The 15327-nt window shown below is 32.4% G+C and overlaps 1 protein-coding gene across 5 annotated transcripts in view; it reads right to left on the reverse strand.

Moving 5' to 3' along the window:
- Window positions 1–4752: 4752 nt before the first annotated feature.
- Window positions 4753–15327, reverse strand: part of LOC129948324 (active breakpoint cluster region-related protein) — a 143535-nt gene continuing 132960 nt past the window's right edge. For 3 of the 5 annotated variants that reach the window (XM_056059280.1, XM_056059277.1, XM_056059281.1), the window contains 10 exons: window positions 13491–13831; window positions 13217–13340; window positions 8540–8560; window positions 7979–8077; window positions 6893–7915; window positions 6445–6828; window positions 6210–6379; window positions 6014–6153; window positions 5705–5954; window positions 4753–5632 (listed from right to left, as the gene is read on the reverse strand). In XM_056059280.1, coding sequence (XP_055915255.1) covers window positions 5443–5632; window positions 5705–5954; window positions 6014–6153; window positions 6210–6379; window positions 6445–6828; window positions 6893–7915; window positions 7979–8077; window positions 8540–8560; window positions 13217–13340; window positions 13491–13831 — 2742 coding nt within the window. In that variant the 3' untranslated portion in view covers window positions 4753–5442. Of the gene's footprint in view, window positions 5633–5704; window positions 5955–6013; window positions 6154–6205; window positions 6380–6444; window positions 6829–6892; window positions 7916–7978; window positions 8078–8539; window positions 8561–13216; window positions 13341–13490; window positions 13832–15327 lie in introns of those variants that run through there. The other 2 variants (XM_056059279.1, XM_056059282.1) reach the window with 2 other exon arrangements.

A 15327-nucleotide genomic window follows, 5' to 3' on the forward strand; every position in this document is an offset into this window, starting at 1 on the left:
CGTACCAAGTTAAAGTTGTTTGAGTCCAACGTAAAATCCGTGGTGCTCTGCTGGCATCTCGAGAAGGTTGCACATTTTTGCCAACCGCTGTCTACTTTACATCCTGAACATCCGGTGGCCACAAACCATATCTAACGATGAACTGTGGCTCAGGACTGGGCAAACAAAAGTGGATGTTGACATCGCGCAGAGAAAGTTTCACTGGATTGGCCATACATTAAGGAAGCCGGACGACAACATAGCAAAGCAGTGCTTTCAATGGAATCCTCAAGGAAGAAGGTGGCCTGGAAGGCCAAGAGAAACATGGAGATTATCTGTCATGAAGGAAGCACGGTCCCAAAACTTGAAGACGTGGTCCCAGCTGAGGTATCGTGCTAGGAATAGAGAGAGATAGAAGGAACTGGTTGCCGCCCTATGCTCTAGGAGGAGTTAAAGTGCTGCTAATAGCAGCCGGAAACGAAGAAGAAGAATGATGTGAATGTGGATTGCCTTACCACCCTCTATCTTTAACATTGATTGCGCTAATTATAAAAAACTAGTTTCTAATTTTTGGTTTTTATTTTATTTATTTTTTTTTGTTTTTTATTTTGTTTATTCTCTGGCTTACATTTTATGTTTCTTATGTTTGTATATTATTATATAATATTTATATGGAATATGATGCAAAAGTACAAAAAGAAGAAAAAACCTCAAAATCATAATGTTATTGATATTCAGACGCGCATTATGCAGACAAACAGCCTTCCTCATTATTTTTGTATTTTATTTTTGTTTCATTCATTATTGTATTTTTATTCAAAAAAAAGTCTTCTTATCATTAAGATACGCACGCTTTAGCTTACACACAAAATATTCAAAAAACTTTTCTTCAGTCCATTTTTTCTTATTTTTTTTGTAAGGGTTTATCGAATTTAAACAAATGCTAGATAGTTTTTCTATATGTTTTTTTTTGTTGCTTTGGTTTGTTTAATAATATTCTAATAAATAATTAAATTACTTAAAAGTTGCTTTAACATTTTGTGAAACTGCTGGCGTAAATTGTTTGTATTTTATATTTTTTTTTTTTTTTTTTTATTATTTAGTGAATAAAACATTATTTATGAAAATATTTGTTTTTGCATTGTTGATTATATAGTTTTTTAAAAACCTCATCTATTTCTATAGTTTATTTTTTAAAGTTTTGTATGTTTATTGAAATTCTTTATATATGTTTATATAAAGTATGTATACATTTTTTTTTAAATTTGATAGTTTATATCAGCTGCTATAATGTTTTTTAAGTTTGTCTTGAATAAGGTTCAATTTTGAAGGCGATACGTTGCAGTATAACACATACGTTTTTTTTTTAAATCTTTTATCATATGTTTTTTTTTAATTTAATTTGTTTATTAATTATTAATTTATTTGGCAAAGGATGTTTTGTTGTTTTTTTTTTTGTATAAATACCTACATAATAATATATAGAACTCTAAACTTGTTTATTTTGAAGTGAACTTTGCTATTGATAGATTCAAAATATAAATAAGTTGAATCAAAAATTATAAATTCTACTGTGAAATGTATTACATATTGTTAATAGTGTTATGTTAATAATTCATGAACTACTTCCTTTTCTATAAAATGTGTGACAATTTTCCAAATATATTGTCCTTATCCGCTCAATGTCCCCACCGTAGTTTTAAGTCTTTGTCTGTTTTATAAGTACATAAACCTTAAAGAAACGCTAAAGAAAAAAACGAAATAACGTATTAAAATAAAAATACATTTCTAAATGTGATTATATAACTAGAATTGGAGTACAAATCAGCACTAAAATAAACTCTAAAACGTATTTTTGAACCCAGAAAATCGTTAGATTCAAGGTTTGTCAAAACTTCATAACGAGTCAAATGAAGACTAACTTTTAGAAATTTCCAGAAACTAAGTTAAATTAAATGTCAAAACCAATTCTTGAGTATACATCAATGGTTTTTTCAAACACATAAGTTTTATTCCTTTTTTTTATTATTTTTTAAGCGAAACATCGGCATTTCGAAATGATCGTTTTAAACCTATGTACATACGTACATGCATTGTCTATTCTCATAAAATCGATTTAACATAAATCGCACCCCCATGGCTGATTTATTTAATAATACGGCAAATAAGTTTTAAAAAACATGTAAGTCGTCGTTTGACAAGGTAACCTCTTAAAAATCGAGATATCATCCCAAACAAGCTTTTAGAAATTAATAGTCCAAAAGCCTGATACCCTAAAAATAGAACTTTTAAGTATGTTTAGAAAGCAAGACAAATCTGAATTTCATAACAATTACTTCTAGGCAAAAAGAGTAAATAGCAGAATAGAGTTGCTAACTTTGATTTATGGTGCTGCTAATTAAAAATCATAAGTAGTTATAGCAGGCTTGTTAGAGAATGCAGTCTTGTAAACTTGACGACTACATTCATTTACTTCACCTAGTGCCTCACTTAAATCTGGATTATTGAAACATAAGATGTGTCTTCTTTCACTCACTTCACTTAGTGATTGGAACTCACTTAAATCTAGAGTATTGAAAAATAAGATGTTGCACGAACCTTCTCTAACGTTCATACAAATAAATATAATATATAATTTTATTTATGTATGTATATGTTTATACTTTTCGTTTAGAAATAAATCTATCGACTGGCCTAACACGATGTACAAAAATGGATTTTTTGCAACAATTTTCATTGTTCTCAAACCACTCCTAAGCTTCGGAGCTGTAAGCTGCTGCTGAAATAAAGCTTGAAATACATATTGTCCTTTCTTCATTTCATATCATTATTTAGTTCGAATTTTAGTCGAACTTCGTATTCAATTCAAGTTTTGTATCGTTTCCCTAGTTAAAACTGTTGGCTTTTATTGTTACTAGGATGGTTTAACATTTCTTAGGCCATAACACTCTTTCATAATATTTGAGATGAACTTTGGTGGTTTGTAAAGTTTTAATAAACTATCTTCTATTAAAAATAAATGCAATATAATACTCTGGAATACTTTAAGAAAGATAAATTCAAGAAAAACCGATCACTGAAAATCGTCATTTAAAAAGTATTCATCTACATATTATGTGTTTAAATAAATGCTATGACTTTCACAAACAGGTAATTCTGAGATTCTGAAGACATTTTTGTCTTCAACCCTATGTTAACCCCCCAAACGATCTAACCTAGAATTTCTAAATGTTATGGCATATGAAATAAACTTTAAAAAACCTTTATTCCTATTGGATATAGATTTGTACAAGCCTTTTAGGGTTGATTCAAATCAGATAAAAAATTAGACAAGTCGCTAGAAAACCAGACAAAAATGTTTATTATTTTATTTATAGTTCTTGAAAATGGCAATTAATTCCTTCGATATAAAAAGTGATACCCTGCTCTTAACGTAAATATAAATTGTGGACATCGTAAGAAATTTTAAATTTGTTTTGGCAAAACATTCAAAACTTATTACGATTTGCATTCAGTAATTAGGGCTTATTATAGCATCAAAATTTACATGTGTAACGATTTTGATCTCATTTACCAAAGCATTCTAAATTGTGGAAAAAATGAACCTCTAAGAGAAAAAATTATAAAATCGTCTTTTCTAAAAATTACCAAGTATTGACATAAGCTTTTGTATGGACATGATTGACAGCTATCGATATCGTTTTGTCTTACTCTTTATTGCCAATTATTTTGTTTAAAAGAACAAAATTTGAAAACTATTTCTCTTAAGCACACACAGATCTTAGACGAAGTAAAGATTGCCAAATCCATGCTTCTAACAAATTCGTTGCAGCAGATGGCTTAAATGAAAGAATGTCCGATGAATTGGACCTCAGTATTGTTTGCCCGATACTGAAAAAAGGAGACCCACTAAACTGTAACAACTATAGAGAAATAAGTGTTCTTAACATCGCATAAAATCTCTACTGACATATGTCAATGTCTATTATAGCCCATCGTAAATATCCTTGTAGTATCTTATCAGTGCGGCCTTAGACAAGAAAAAGACCAGCTTCTACATGGTCGAACTGTATAGAGCCATGTCTAGTTTTTTTCATCTCTGCCAAAGTCTTCCGTTTGTGCAGGATTACCATAGACAATTCGCTCTGCTCTATAATGGTTGATAAAAACTTAACCGAAGCTTATGAGGAAAAAGTCCCACGTCAACACTAGAGACACTAAATTTCAAAAGTCTTTTCAATTACTGGTATATGATTTTGTGAGTATTGAAAAGGCAGAAAATGAGGACAAAATGAAGTACATGCTGTCAACAAGAAAGGACCTATAACAGCGACGAGACGTCTTTGTCAACATATCACCATCGCAAGACGCAAATTTTAGGTAGATAAGGCCTTTGCCTACTTGGGCTCCGCTATAAATGGAGACAACAACACAATCACTGAGATCAAATGAAGAATTATCGCTGTGCCTTTGGGCTAAGAAAGCAATTGTGTAGTAAAGCCCTCTCTAGACCAACCAAAGCATCTGTATATAACACTTATTTATAAAGAATATCCTTATTTTTTTCCCACCAATACTTAAATAGAGCTTTACAAAAGGAATCTTATACAATTCAACAGCAAAGTCACTTCTATATTAAATATATTATTTATGAATAGTAAGTAATGGTCCTCAAATATAAATCTACTCTTCTTCAAATCTCAACAAAAAAGAAAAGAATCAAAAAGAAAAACAAATATAAAACACAATTAACAAAAACAAAAGTCTCATACATAATTATATATACTATATTTGTTGTTGTATTTTTTTTTTTCAATTTTTTATATAATAATAAAAAGCACATCATTTAAATTGTTTGTTTATACTCGTTAATTCAAATTAAAAATTAATAATAATAAATGTTGTTTTGTTGTATACAATATATAAAGGATTCTTAAATGTTAACATTATCTTTAATAAATACAAAAAAATAAAACATACTTCCTATTACTCATTAGAAAAAAAAAATATTTAAATTTAAGAATATACAAGATTTATTTTATACCATTTTTTTTTAATTTATTTTAAGTTCTCTATAATTTTCTCCACAAATAAGTTCTTTTTATTTTTGTTTTCTAATTTAACAACTTCTTTTTGTTTTCGGTTTGTTTTTAAGTTTATAGTTAAATGTGTTGCTTTAAGTGGAACTCTATATATATATAAAGTGATATAGTATAGTGAACAATAATATAGTAATAATATATTTATAGTTTACATTTGGAGAAGTATTTTATTAGGAGAGAACAATATTTAAAAACAGAAACAAAACATATCGCATGTGGCAGAAAATAAAAACAGAAATCGAATAAAATACAAATAATAAAACTCTTTTGGTATTTACAGTGGAAAAAGACGTGAAGCCTTCTTCAAGCTACTCGGCGAACACAACATTTGATAGGCCAGTGCTCGCTGTATTTGCAAACACTAATCTTTTTTGAGGCGCGCCTGCAGGAAGCAATAGAGAATGCCAGCTTGGGCCATCACATCGACGGTGCTAGAAGCAAGCATATCCTTTTGTTTGATTTGCGTTTGACCCGGTCGCAGGAGTGTTGGACCAAACACCATTGCCAAATTATGTAGAGACATCTTATTATCGGCCTCTTGTCGGTTTACTCTGTTTAAACACAAAAGATGAAATATGATTAAACTCAGGGAAGATGAAAGGTCTTCAATAAAAACTCCTTACCTAATTAAATGATCTAGAATGTGATTAATAGAAGCTTTATTGGCTAGCGGAAGTTTTTCAAATATCGATAACAGTTCCTTAATGCGGGCTGTTTCGTTGTTGTTGCTAAATTGGTTGAATGTCTCGAACAATTCGGGATACAACAAGTCGGTGAATAGAGCTTCGGGTAGTTCTCGCAAATACGATTTGAGGATACCGGTAACCGAGTGAATGTCAACGTCCTTTAACATTTGTTCAGCCTCATATGCATCTATTAAAAAAAAATATTCGAAATAAGAACCTTTTTAAAAGAGTGGTGTTTGGTTTTACTTGTTTCGAAAGACTTCTTCAGCTTGGCCAGATCAGACGCTGATCCACTTACTCGATAAATGCCCACTTCAGTCATACCACGTCGTTCCACTTCACGAACACAGGCGCTTATGATGAACGGAATGTCACGTTTTTCACGTCTAAAATCAAACTCAGTCATGAAACAATTTTGAATTAATTTTATTTTCAAACTCACTTTAAAATTTGACTCATTTTAGCACCGAATAAAGCACCTGGCTTGGATGTCGGTACTCTCCTCAGTGTAACTTCTCCGGGGACAAATCTTAGGGATGTGTTCAACGTGATGGTATCACTTAGTTTTATCACTTTATTTGTTGGTGCCTCTTGCAACCATGTTCGACTCAACTATAGAAAAATATTATTTAAAATTTTAGATATAAAGATTTCTTGTGAAATTAAATCCGACTTACCTTTAAAATATATTTCGCCCTCAATAAGGGCATGTCACGGGCTTCATAGAGTAAAATTCGGACGTTTTGGCTGCCCTCGAGTTCTAGAACAAAGCTTTCATTCCACAATGGGCTCGTACTCCGACAGACCATTTTTGTTGTTGCCTTACGGAAGTAATGTCCATACGAATCTACCTCAATGCAAATATACAGATCTGCCGGATGTTCCAGACCAGTCAGTCCCTGGACAGTCATATGCAGATCTCCCACCAATAGACTCTCGTCGTTGTTGTTACGCAACAAATAGGAACCCATCTCAGCCTTCATGCCTTTTTGCATAGCCAGAATGTATGCATGGACATCTAATGCATTGATCGCATTTGACCCGGGAATGTTGCATAGTTGCTAAGAAAACGAGAAAACAATTAATAACATTCATAATCCTTGAGAATAAAAACACAAAACTTACATCCTTCAAAGATTTAATCGACTCAATCCATTGCGTTCGCTCAAAATCTGAACTGAGGAAGAATGTCATCGTCTTATTGGTCACCTTGTTGCCTATTCTAAATACTAAATTGGGTGAAGCCAGCACTAGCTGGGACTCGAGATCGGCTAGTTTGCGGCGGTACTTGTCTCCCGAACGCAGTCCATTTGCCCTCGACTTCTTGTCGTCCTTCTCCTCGAGCAAAATCTGATCACGCACCGTACATGCCTGTGTTTTCAACTGCAAAATATTCGCTGGCGAGGATTCCTTGAAATCACTGGACGCATCTTCTTCATAGGTGGCGACATCTTTCAGAGGGATAAACCATTTCAGTTCGTATTCAAGTCGATCACGACCGGATCCCTTGTGTTTGGCACATGCAATTACATCGTTAAAGAGGAACAGATGTCTCAATTTTCGATGACCATCGACTAGCTCTACGATGAAGGAGTTCTTAACCATTCTTCGGAGGTTCTTGTTGGATTCCGAGGGTAATCGCTGATTGACCACATTGAATTGCTTCAAAAAAGCATGTATTGTCTTTTGGGCCTGTCGCAAAGCCTGGTGATCGGGGTGATTGGGGGGTGTTTCATTAAGAAGATCATTGAAGACGAGAGCATTGATTTGAACCCTAGCCACGGGCTTATGTAACAAATCTTCGAGAGTTTGCATCGATGGTGGATTTTGTTCGCTATAATTTAATACTATCTTCGAGACGATTGTCTTAAATTGCGGATTATTGGCACTACACTTTTTGACCGTCTCAATAGCTTGTCCGTAGTTATGGAGGAATGCACTGTACAAAGTGAACATATCAGCTAGACGTTTGAAGGCATCTCCCACCAGAACATCGCCACCTTCATTGCGAACAATCGAACGTAAATCACTTAAGAAATCAGTGTGCACAGCGTGCAGTTCGTCGATCTTGAAGAAAATCGTATTCTCTTCGTCAATACGCATCACAGGTTGAGATGTACCATGGGTGGCATGGAATGCTTTTTTATACTGAAATTTAATAAACAAATTATTATTTGACAATGTTTGAGGTGATATGAGTGGATCACTGACCTGGATCATGGTGTTCAAGCACTCGACATAGATTTTCTCGCTTTCAATGATTCCATTTAGAATCGATCGGATTTTATTACCACGTGCACTGCCGGAAGCCTAGAATCGAACAAATGAACGTTAGTTTATACTGACATTTAGGAAAGCCAAACCTACACCATTCCAAAAAATTAATAAAGCGGAACAAAATAAATGAATGAGGATTTATTAAAATATGAGACTTGGTTAGCAGAAAACCCATGAAGTAATAAAAACATTTATGAATTAATGAATAAAAATGGAATTTGTATTTGGTTAAAAAAGCGGGGGTAGAGTAGTAAAATGAGTTAAGGAGCTTTTATAAAACATTCTTTATTAACATATTAGAATAATAATAAAATGTTTGCTTTTTTTTGGTTTAAGATAAGATAACAAATAGATATTGAAAACCATTCTATGCTCTGCCATAATTTCGATTAAATGGAACAAATAAATGCATTCTGTACACAAAATAATGTCTAAGAGGACTCTGAATTTGTATTTATTTGTTTTTAACGCATGAAGATTTTGAATGGTACTCACGAGTATTGCCGAAACTAAACTCTGTACGAATTAAATAAGAAATATAATAGAACGAATTATTTATTTGACAAGATATGTATAAGGAATATATACGAGTACAATTATGTATAATGTGTTTGTATATTTTTGTTTAATATTCTGTGTTTCTAAAACTAGCTTTTTATATGTCCTACTTTTGGAATTACAAAAAAGTGAAGTCTAATTTTTGGAACATAACAAAAAAGTACACTAAGGAGATGTTTTTCAATTAATAAAAATAAATTTAAGGGATGAACTAATTCTATGGATAATTTCTCATGAGCTACTTGGTTGCTCTAAATAACAGTATGTTTAACTTTTCAATTCTAACTTTAAGTCTTCAGTCTTCAAACTCATAAGGATTAAACGTTTTGGGTTATTTGTTTAAACAAAAATGCAGACATTTGGCTCTACGCAAAGAAAACGTGTGTAACTAAAATTTCACAAACAAATCGGTAATATTTGAAGAGCAATTCTAACTTTTTTAAACAATCAAAATAATTCTTGCACTCTTAAGCGATCTGGAAGAAAACTATTGTCCGTAAAGAGCAAATAACCCCAAGCGTCGCCTGCAATTCAATGATCAGATGTTCTAAGTTATCACCGCGGATTCTCGAAATTCTCGCAAATAACAGTTTGAAAATTATTTTGTCGGAATCCAAACCTAAGCCGATCTAAACTTGATCACGCTCCGCGTCTTTTAAATAGTTTGAAAATAAAATGGACATCTGTAAGTTTTTATAAGAAGTTTCTTTAACTTTCTTTTTAACTTATACTTCAGATTTGATTAAAGGTTATTTTTATATGTCGATTTACGAAAGAAACCGCAATATTTTGAAAGTTTAACTCTAATTTTGGCAGATCACTGGGAGAAATCTTGGATTTAGCAACAGGACAATGCTAGAACCCACGACAGTCGAGAATAACATATTGGTTGGAATTCAGTTTCATTAGGTAGTGCACTGGCCTGTCGATATTAATATCATTGGACATTTTTGGGGTAACCTAGTGAGTCAAATTGAAATCGATGTTTAGACATACGAGTATGTAAGAGAGCTTAAAATAGCTTTTCGAAGAGAATGGCTTACAATTGAGCCGACAATTTCACAGAACCTGGTACTTAGATTTAGAATAATTAAAGGTTTCCAAATTGTACTTTTTTTTACTTTAAAACAGTTATTTGAAATATGGGTTGTAACTAAGAAAAATTCAAATCGTTTTAATCTTTTGTTTATAAAAAATATAAGCATTTTTGTCAAGTTTTTGAAATTAATTGTTCATTTTTATAAATTGTCGAGGGCATTAATATATTCTTTTCCTAAAATTTTGAAACAACTTAAAGAATAATGAAGATTTGTAAAATGGGTTATCATTATCAATATTAAAACCACTGTATACAAATGGTATGTTGCTAACATACCAACGACTTGGAAGCACTAACATCTTTTTCTGAAAATCAACCTGGGTTTTCGTATCAATTCCAAAAAATGTATGTCCAACGTAGAAATGGCGATCTCAAGGCAACCTAGCCTGAGATCCAATTAGCGCTGTAGTGCGCCGTTTTGATAATGTCCAACGTAAGTGGTCAACCAAATAACTACTACATCTTATATCACTTTGGTAGTATATTACTGAGATATTTCAACACACCTTAGCATATCTAACGAAACAAGGAACTTAAAAACTAAGATCGCTTCATGATTTTCTCCTCTAAATATCATGTCTAAACTACTAACTTTTTGATGGCGTACTTTCGTCACAGTGGGATGAATAGTTTTATACGAAAATACAAAAAACAATTATTAACCCTTTAAAATAATTTCAATAATTCAAAATTTGTCTAGTGAAGTTGTAAAACAAGTAAATATAAATATAATAGGTCCGTTTGTGTTCTTTCTGCACTAAAATTCGTAGAAAGGGATATTTTAAAGAGTGGGGGTAAAATTCTCGCAGAAAAAGACAAAATTTTTACACAATTCGACTGTCAAAAAAATATAAATTTTGAAACATAATCGTTTTCTTCACATTGTTTTTTTTTTTTATAAAAAAAACTTGATTAAATTGAAACTTGAAAATTGCAGTCTTGTTTTAATGTTATAAGTGAGAGCAAAAGCGAGCAATTTATTTGAAGTTCTATCGAATTTAACATTTATCACAAATCAGCCCGAAGAAATTTCTTGGGCTAAAATTTGTAGGTTGGGGAAATATTTTACTCTCTCGTTAGCGCTCGCTTCTACGAAAAACTACGATATTCTTGAGTACACGAACTGGATTTAGTTAAATTTTGTAATTTTTCGTAAAATTAAACTGTTTTAGGAAGATAAGAGAACGGACCTAATATGTAGTCTCATTAAACTTGAAACACTACGCATTACGCATACCAAGTTTCTGAAGAAGATCAGATTTTAAACAAATTAGTTTTAGTGTAATGATTTCTTAGAGATGTCTTAGCGCTGAAATAAGTGATAATATTGGGCAGGTTGAGACGACATAAGAAACTTAAGGATAAAGTAAGTTCATAGAGGGTATATTTTTACGCTCCATGAAAAGTTTCGATGTTTATTGTCTGTTGTCAATTTGACAGCTGACAATTTTAAACTGCGTTGACATTTATTTTCAATATGGTTTGGCAATTTCCCATGAATCGTTTAACTTACCCTTTGAAGTTATGAAAATTCAATTTGAAATTACGAAACCACCAAAAATGCTACACAAAATTGGTAAAATCCGATGTTCGATTCGAATATTTTGAAAACAGATGAAATTACGGAGTTCAAAATTATTTCATTCAATGCATAATTTTGTTGTTCACATTAGAAATGTTCTTACAAAAATCGAATGGATATTTTTCTAATAAGAAACACAAATTTTAAAAAGGTGCTAAAATTGATACAAATTGGTTTTTGATTAGAAATTTTCAGAACAAAGACAAATATTGAAATGCCATTTATTTTGTCATTTGCAAAACAACAATCAATAGTTTTTGACTTAAGTTTAAGGAGAACAAAGAAAGATATTGGCAGCGTTCAATCTCTTGTTGGATAGCGTATCTTCGATAGGTGGATTTTTTAGATACCTTGTTGAACGAGTTGGATAGCTGTATTAAGATAGCTGTCAAAAAACAAAAACAACTTTCAGCTGTTCACAAAAGCAGAGAAACATTTAAGCTTCGAAGTCAAAATTGTTGTAAGATAAAACATTTAATGGATAACTCAACTGATTCGTCGGACTATGATGAATTGATAGGTGCGTAAAAATTTAATAAATATCTCAATTTTGAAGGTTAAAAAAATAGATCATAATTACCTTCTAAAATTCGGACGCAAATAGCTCTTCATCGTCTATTATGTACAGAACATCCTCAAATACATCTTCAACTAACATTTTGTATCTTTTTGTTTAACAACAAATACAAAAAGCTGAAACAATTTTCAAATTTCTTGAAATTCAACCATGTGTTGAACCAGCTGTTCTGTCAGATACCTATATATCTCAGATATTCTTCGATACCTTTGGATTCCTTTTTTGACATCGCAGTTGTTTTTGATCAGCTGTTATTTTACACGTAAAACACTAACAAAAAGGTATCCGGATACCCTGACTGTCTGAGATTGAACGCAGCTGTTGACTTAAAATTTTGTATCTCACATACAATATTGTTATTAATAGTTACTTGAAGTTTTATAAAAATCGAAAGACGAGTACGGATGGGAAGTTTTTTGTATGGGTCGAAACCCCTTTAAAAAAAACTATTAGAGACTTGACTTGATAGTAAGGGAGGTTTATCTTGAATAACTTTTAAGTTGCCTTTCAAGTAAAGTTGTCTCAATTTCATGGCAAATTTTGGCAGCTGGTCAATCATATACTAGAAACTTCAACCCTTCTCACCCTGCCTATTATAAGTTTCATTTTTCATATCCTAAATGCATACTAAATTTTGCAAAAAAAAACATTAAGTAATTACTCAATTTTTGTTTACCTTGGAAATGATTAGTAGAACCAGAAATATGAGACCAATTAATAAAAAATAAGTCACCACGGATTAAAGTATAGATGTCTAATTAACTTGATTACTGGTTAACTTTGTTTATGACTTACATACATAGAAGATTGAAAATAGTTTAAAACAAGTATTCTAAGCTAGTAACCTTAAATCTAGGATACAATGTTAAAAGTTAATAGAATCTATAAAGAAAACAACCTTAAGAACCTAAATTCACAGTGGGAGTAAGTGCCACTAAAAGGTCCAATGTGCGAGACTAACAAGAACTGTCACTTAAAGCTTGTGAGTGTGCTTTTGAGTGTGCTACAACTGTGAAATTAACCTAAATCCTGAACACATTTTGCGTGTGGTTAGTTTAGTGATAGAAAATTGGAAACTAATAGAAAACTACTTAAGAGAGTGTGCATAGTAAATCATAAATTCAGTGCATTTCTACTTGAATTACATTATTAAAAGTAGGGAAATGTGTGTTTGGATAACTACTGTTGTTCTACTTTGCCATTGTAATTTCTATTTTAATATTAGATTTGTTTTTCATAATTTTAAATGTGTATAATAAATAATAAATTATAGTCAAGAGAGAACTTGACTTGTTTTTGAAATTCTTTATTGTTTTGTTTTATTTTGTATTCAAGTTGACTTTGACAACAGCTTACCTTTCTTAAAGCACTTGGAGTCTGTGATGCTGGTTGCTCATCGTGCGGTATTGTACGTATTAATGGTGGACCATCACCTTCACCATCACTGTCCAGTGAACTCGATCGTGTCTCGGTTCTTTGGCTAGTTAAGAAAACACAGAGTTAGAAAGATGTACATGTACATGAAGAATAAAAAGTGTTGATTTAATGCTTTGCATGTGCAACAAAAATGCATGCATAGGCACAAGCACAGGCATTAAGCATTAAACATACAACTATACTCAAAACTTACTGCAAAAAGTAGTCAATGTTGACATAGTTTGAGGTCCGGCCAGGAGATTCTGGTTCTACAACGCTCGTCTGACTGCTCATGTGGCTGCGACTAGACGACGAATGATGATGATGTTGCAGATGCTGATTGTGGTGGTATGGACCGCTGCCAATTGGTAATGTACTTCCTGCTGTTGATAAATCATCGCGACTTGATGTTGACACAGATCCTCCGGGTACTAAAGAAACATATTCACCATCACCGTTATCCATTGGTACTGTATCGTAGTATGGTTCGTTGTCCAGGTTCTGTGCTTTAGTGCTATCAGAACTAAGCGAAGAGATCGATTCGTAGCTTTTTATCTATTTTTATTGTGTTTTTTATTTTTTGGAGAAACAAGAAAAAGAATTAATTGAATTGATTTTTCAAATTGAAAGTTAGATTAATGTTAAACTCGGATTAATATGAATGAATACAACAAAAATGAAGATATATGTTCTTCTCGGTAGGAAGTTAGAAGATTAAATTAATTTATCATGAATCAAAGAAAATTCAGGTGAAGTGAAACTTGAATCTTTTTAATTTTTAGGAAAAAGATCGTGAGGAATGACTGTACATAGTATCATACAAGTAAATAGCATTTTTTGATAAATTTTATGTAACCGTATAAGGTTATAGTTGAGGATTTAAACAGGCAAAATTGGTTATTCGATTCAGTTTGTTGCAACCAACTACAAAGCCCAAGAAATGATATTTGCAAAGACATATATTCAAGGGGAGATCCATTATTTAAGTAGGGGGGGGGGTTATGTTTGTACAAGTTATATTTAACGCTTTTAGAAGGCAATTGAAGAAAAATGGACTTCTATTTGAATTATTTAACACGTATCTGTCTTAACGTTATAAATATGTACCACTTTCAAAAGCTAAACTTTAGAAGATCAAATTTTTCTTTGATAATTGTTGGCCAGCACGGCATGGTCTAAATATTTGGAAAAAAAGCATTTTAATAGTTTTTGAATATGCTCTATTTAACATTATAACATTTTTTTTATAATAAACACACACTCAAGTGTGAGCACTAGGAAGAGGAGAGAGGGTTTAAAAGGAGATGTCAGTGCACATTTATTTTGAATTCCTGAATATTGCAATGACTAGGAAGACAGAGTGTGGTAAGGCATTCCACATTCGCGTTGTAAGGCTAAAGAACGAATCTATGTATTTGACAGTACGGCCGAAGTTGGGCTCGAGGGTATACTGATAAGCATTCCTAGAATCGCGAGTATTACGGTTGAACTGTTTAAGGGGAGGAATGCAACTGACTACTCCACTAGAGCATAAGCCGTTAAAATAACGGTAAAAAAGGGTCAGACAAGAGACCTTACGGCGATGTTTAAGCGAAGTAAATGAACTTATGATGATATTATCATCTATCAATTTAAATGCTCTACGTTCAATACTATCCAAGAGACTTAAGTAAGTTGCAGGAGCACCAGCCCAGAGATGGGAGTTATACTCAAGCTTTGGACGTATGTAAGTCTTGTAGATAATAGCCAGATCATAAGGGGTGAAATATTTCTTGCATCGCCTAAGGAAACCCAAACACCTTGCGGCATTTTTGGCGACATCGCGTATGTGATCATTCCACAAGAGGTGGTTGGTGACACACATACCGAGAATATCGAGGTGTTCAGTCTCATTGATGCATGTGCCATCCATATATAATGGCAATGGGGGTATATCTCGCTTTAACGATACGAGACAGCATTGCGTTTTCGAAGTATTAAATTCCACGTGGTTTTTGAACAATGCTGTCATGGTCAGTTCCATGTCCGAAGAAGAGGGAAGTGAGTCTGAA

The sequence above is a fragment of the Eupeodes corollae genome, chromosome 2 (genome assembly GCF_945859685.1).
Source record: "Eupeodes corollae chromosome 2, idEupCoro1.1, whole genome shotgun sequence".
Classification (NCBI taxonomy): Eukaryota; Metazoa; Arthropoda; class Insecta; order Diptera; family Syrphidae; genus Eupeodes; species Eupeodes corollae.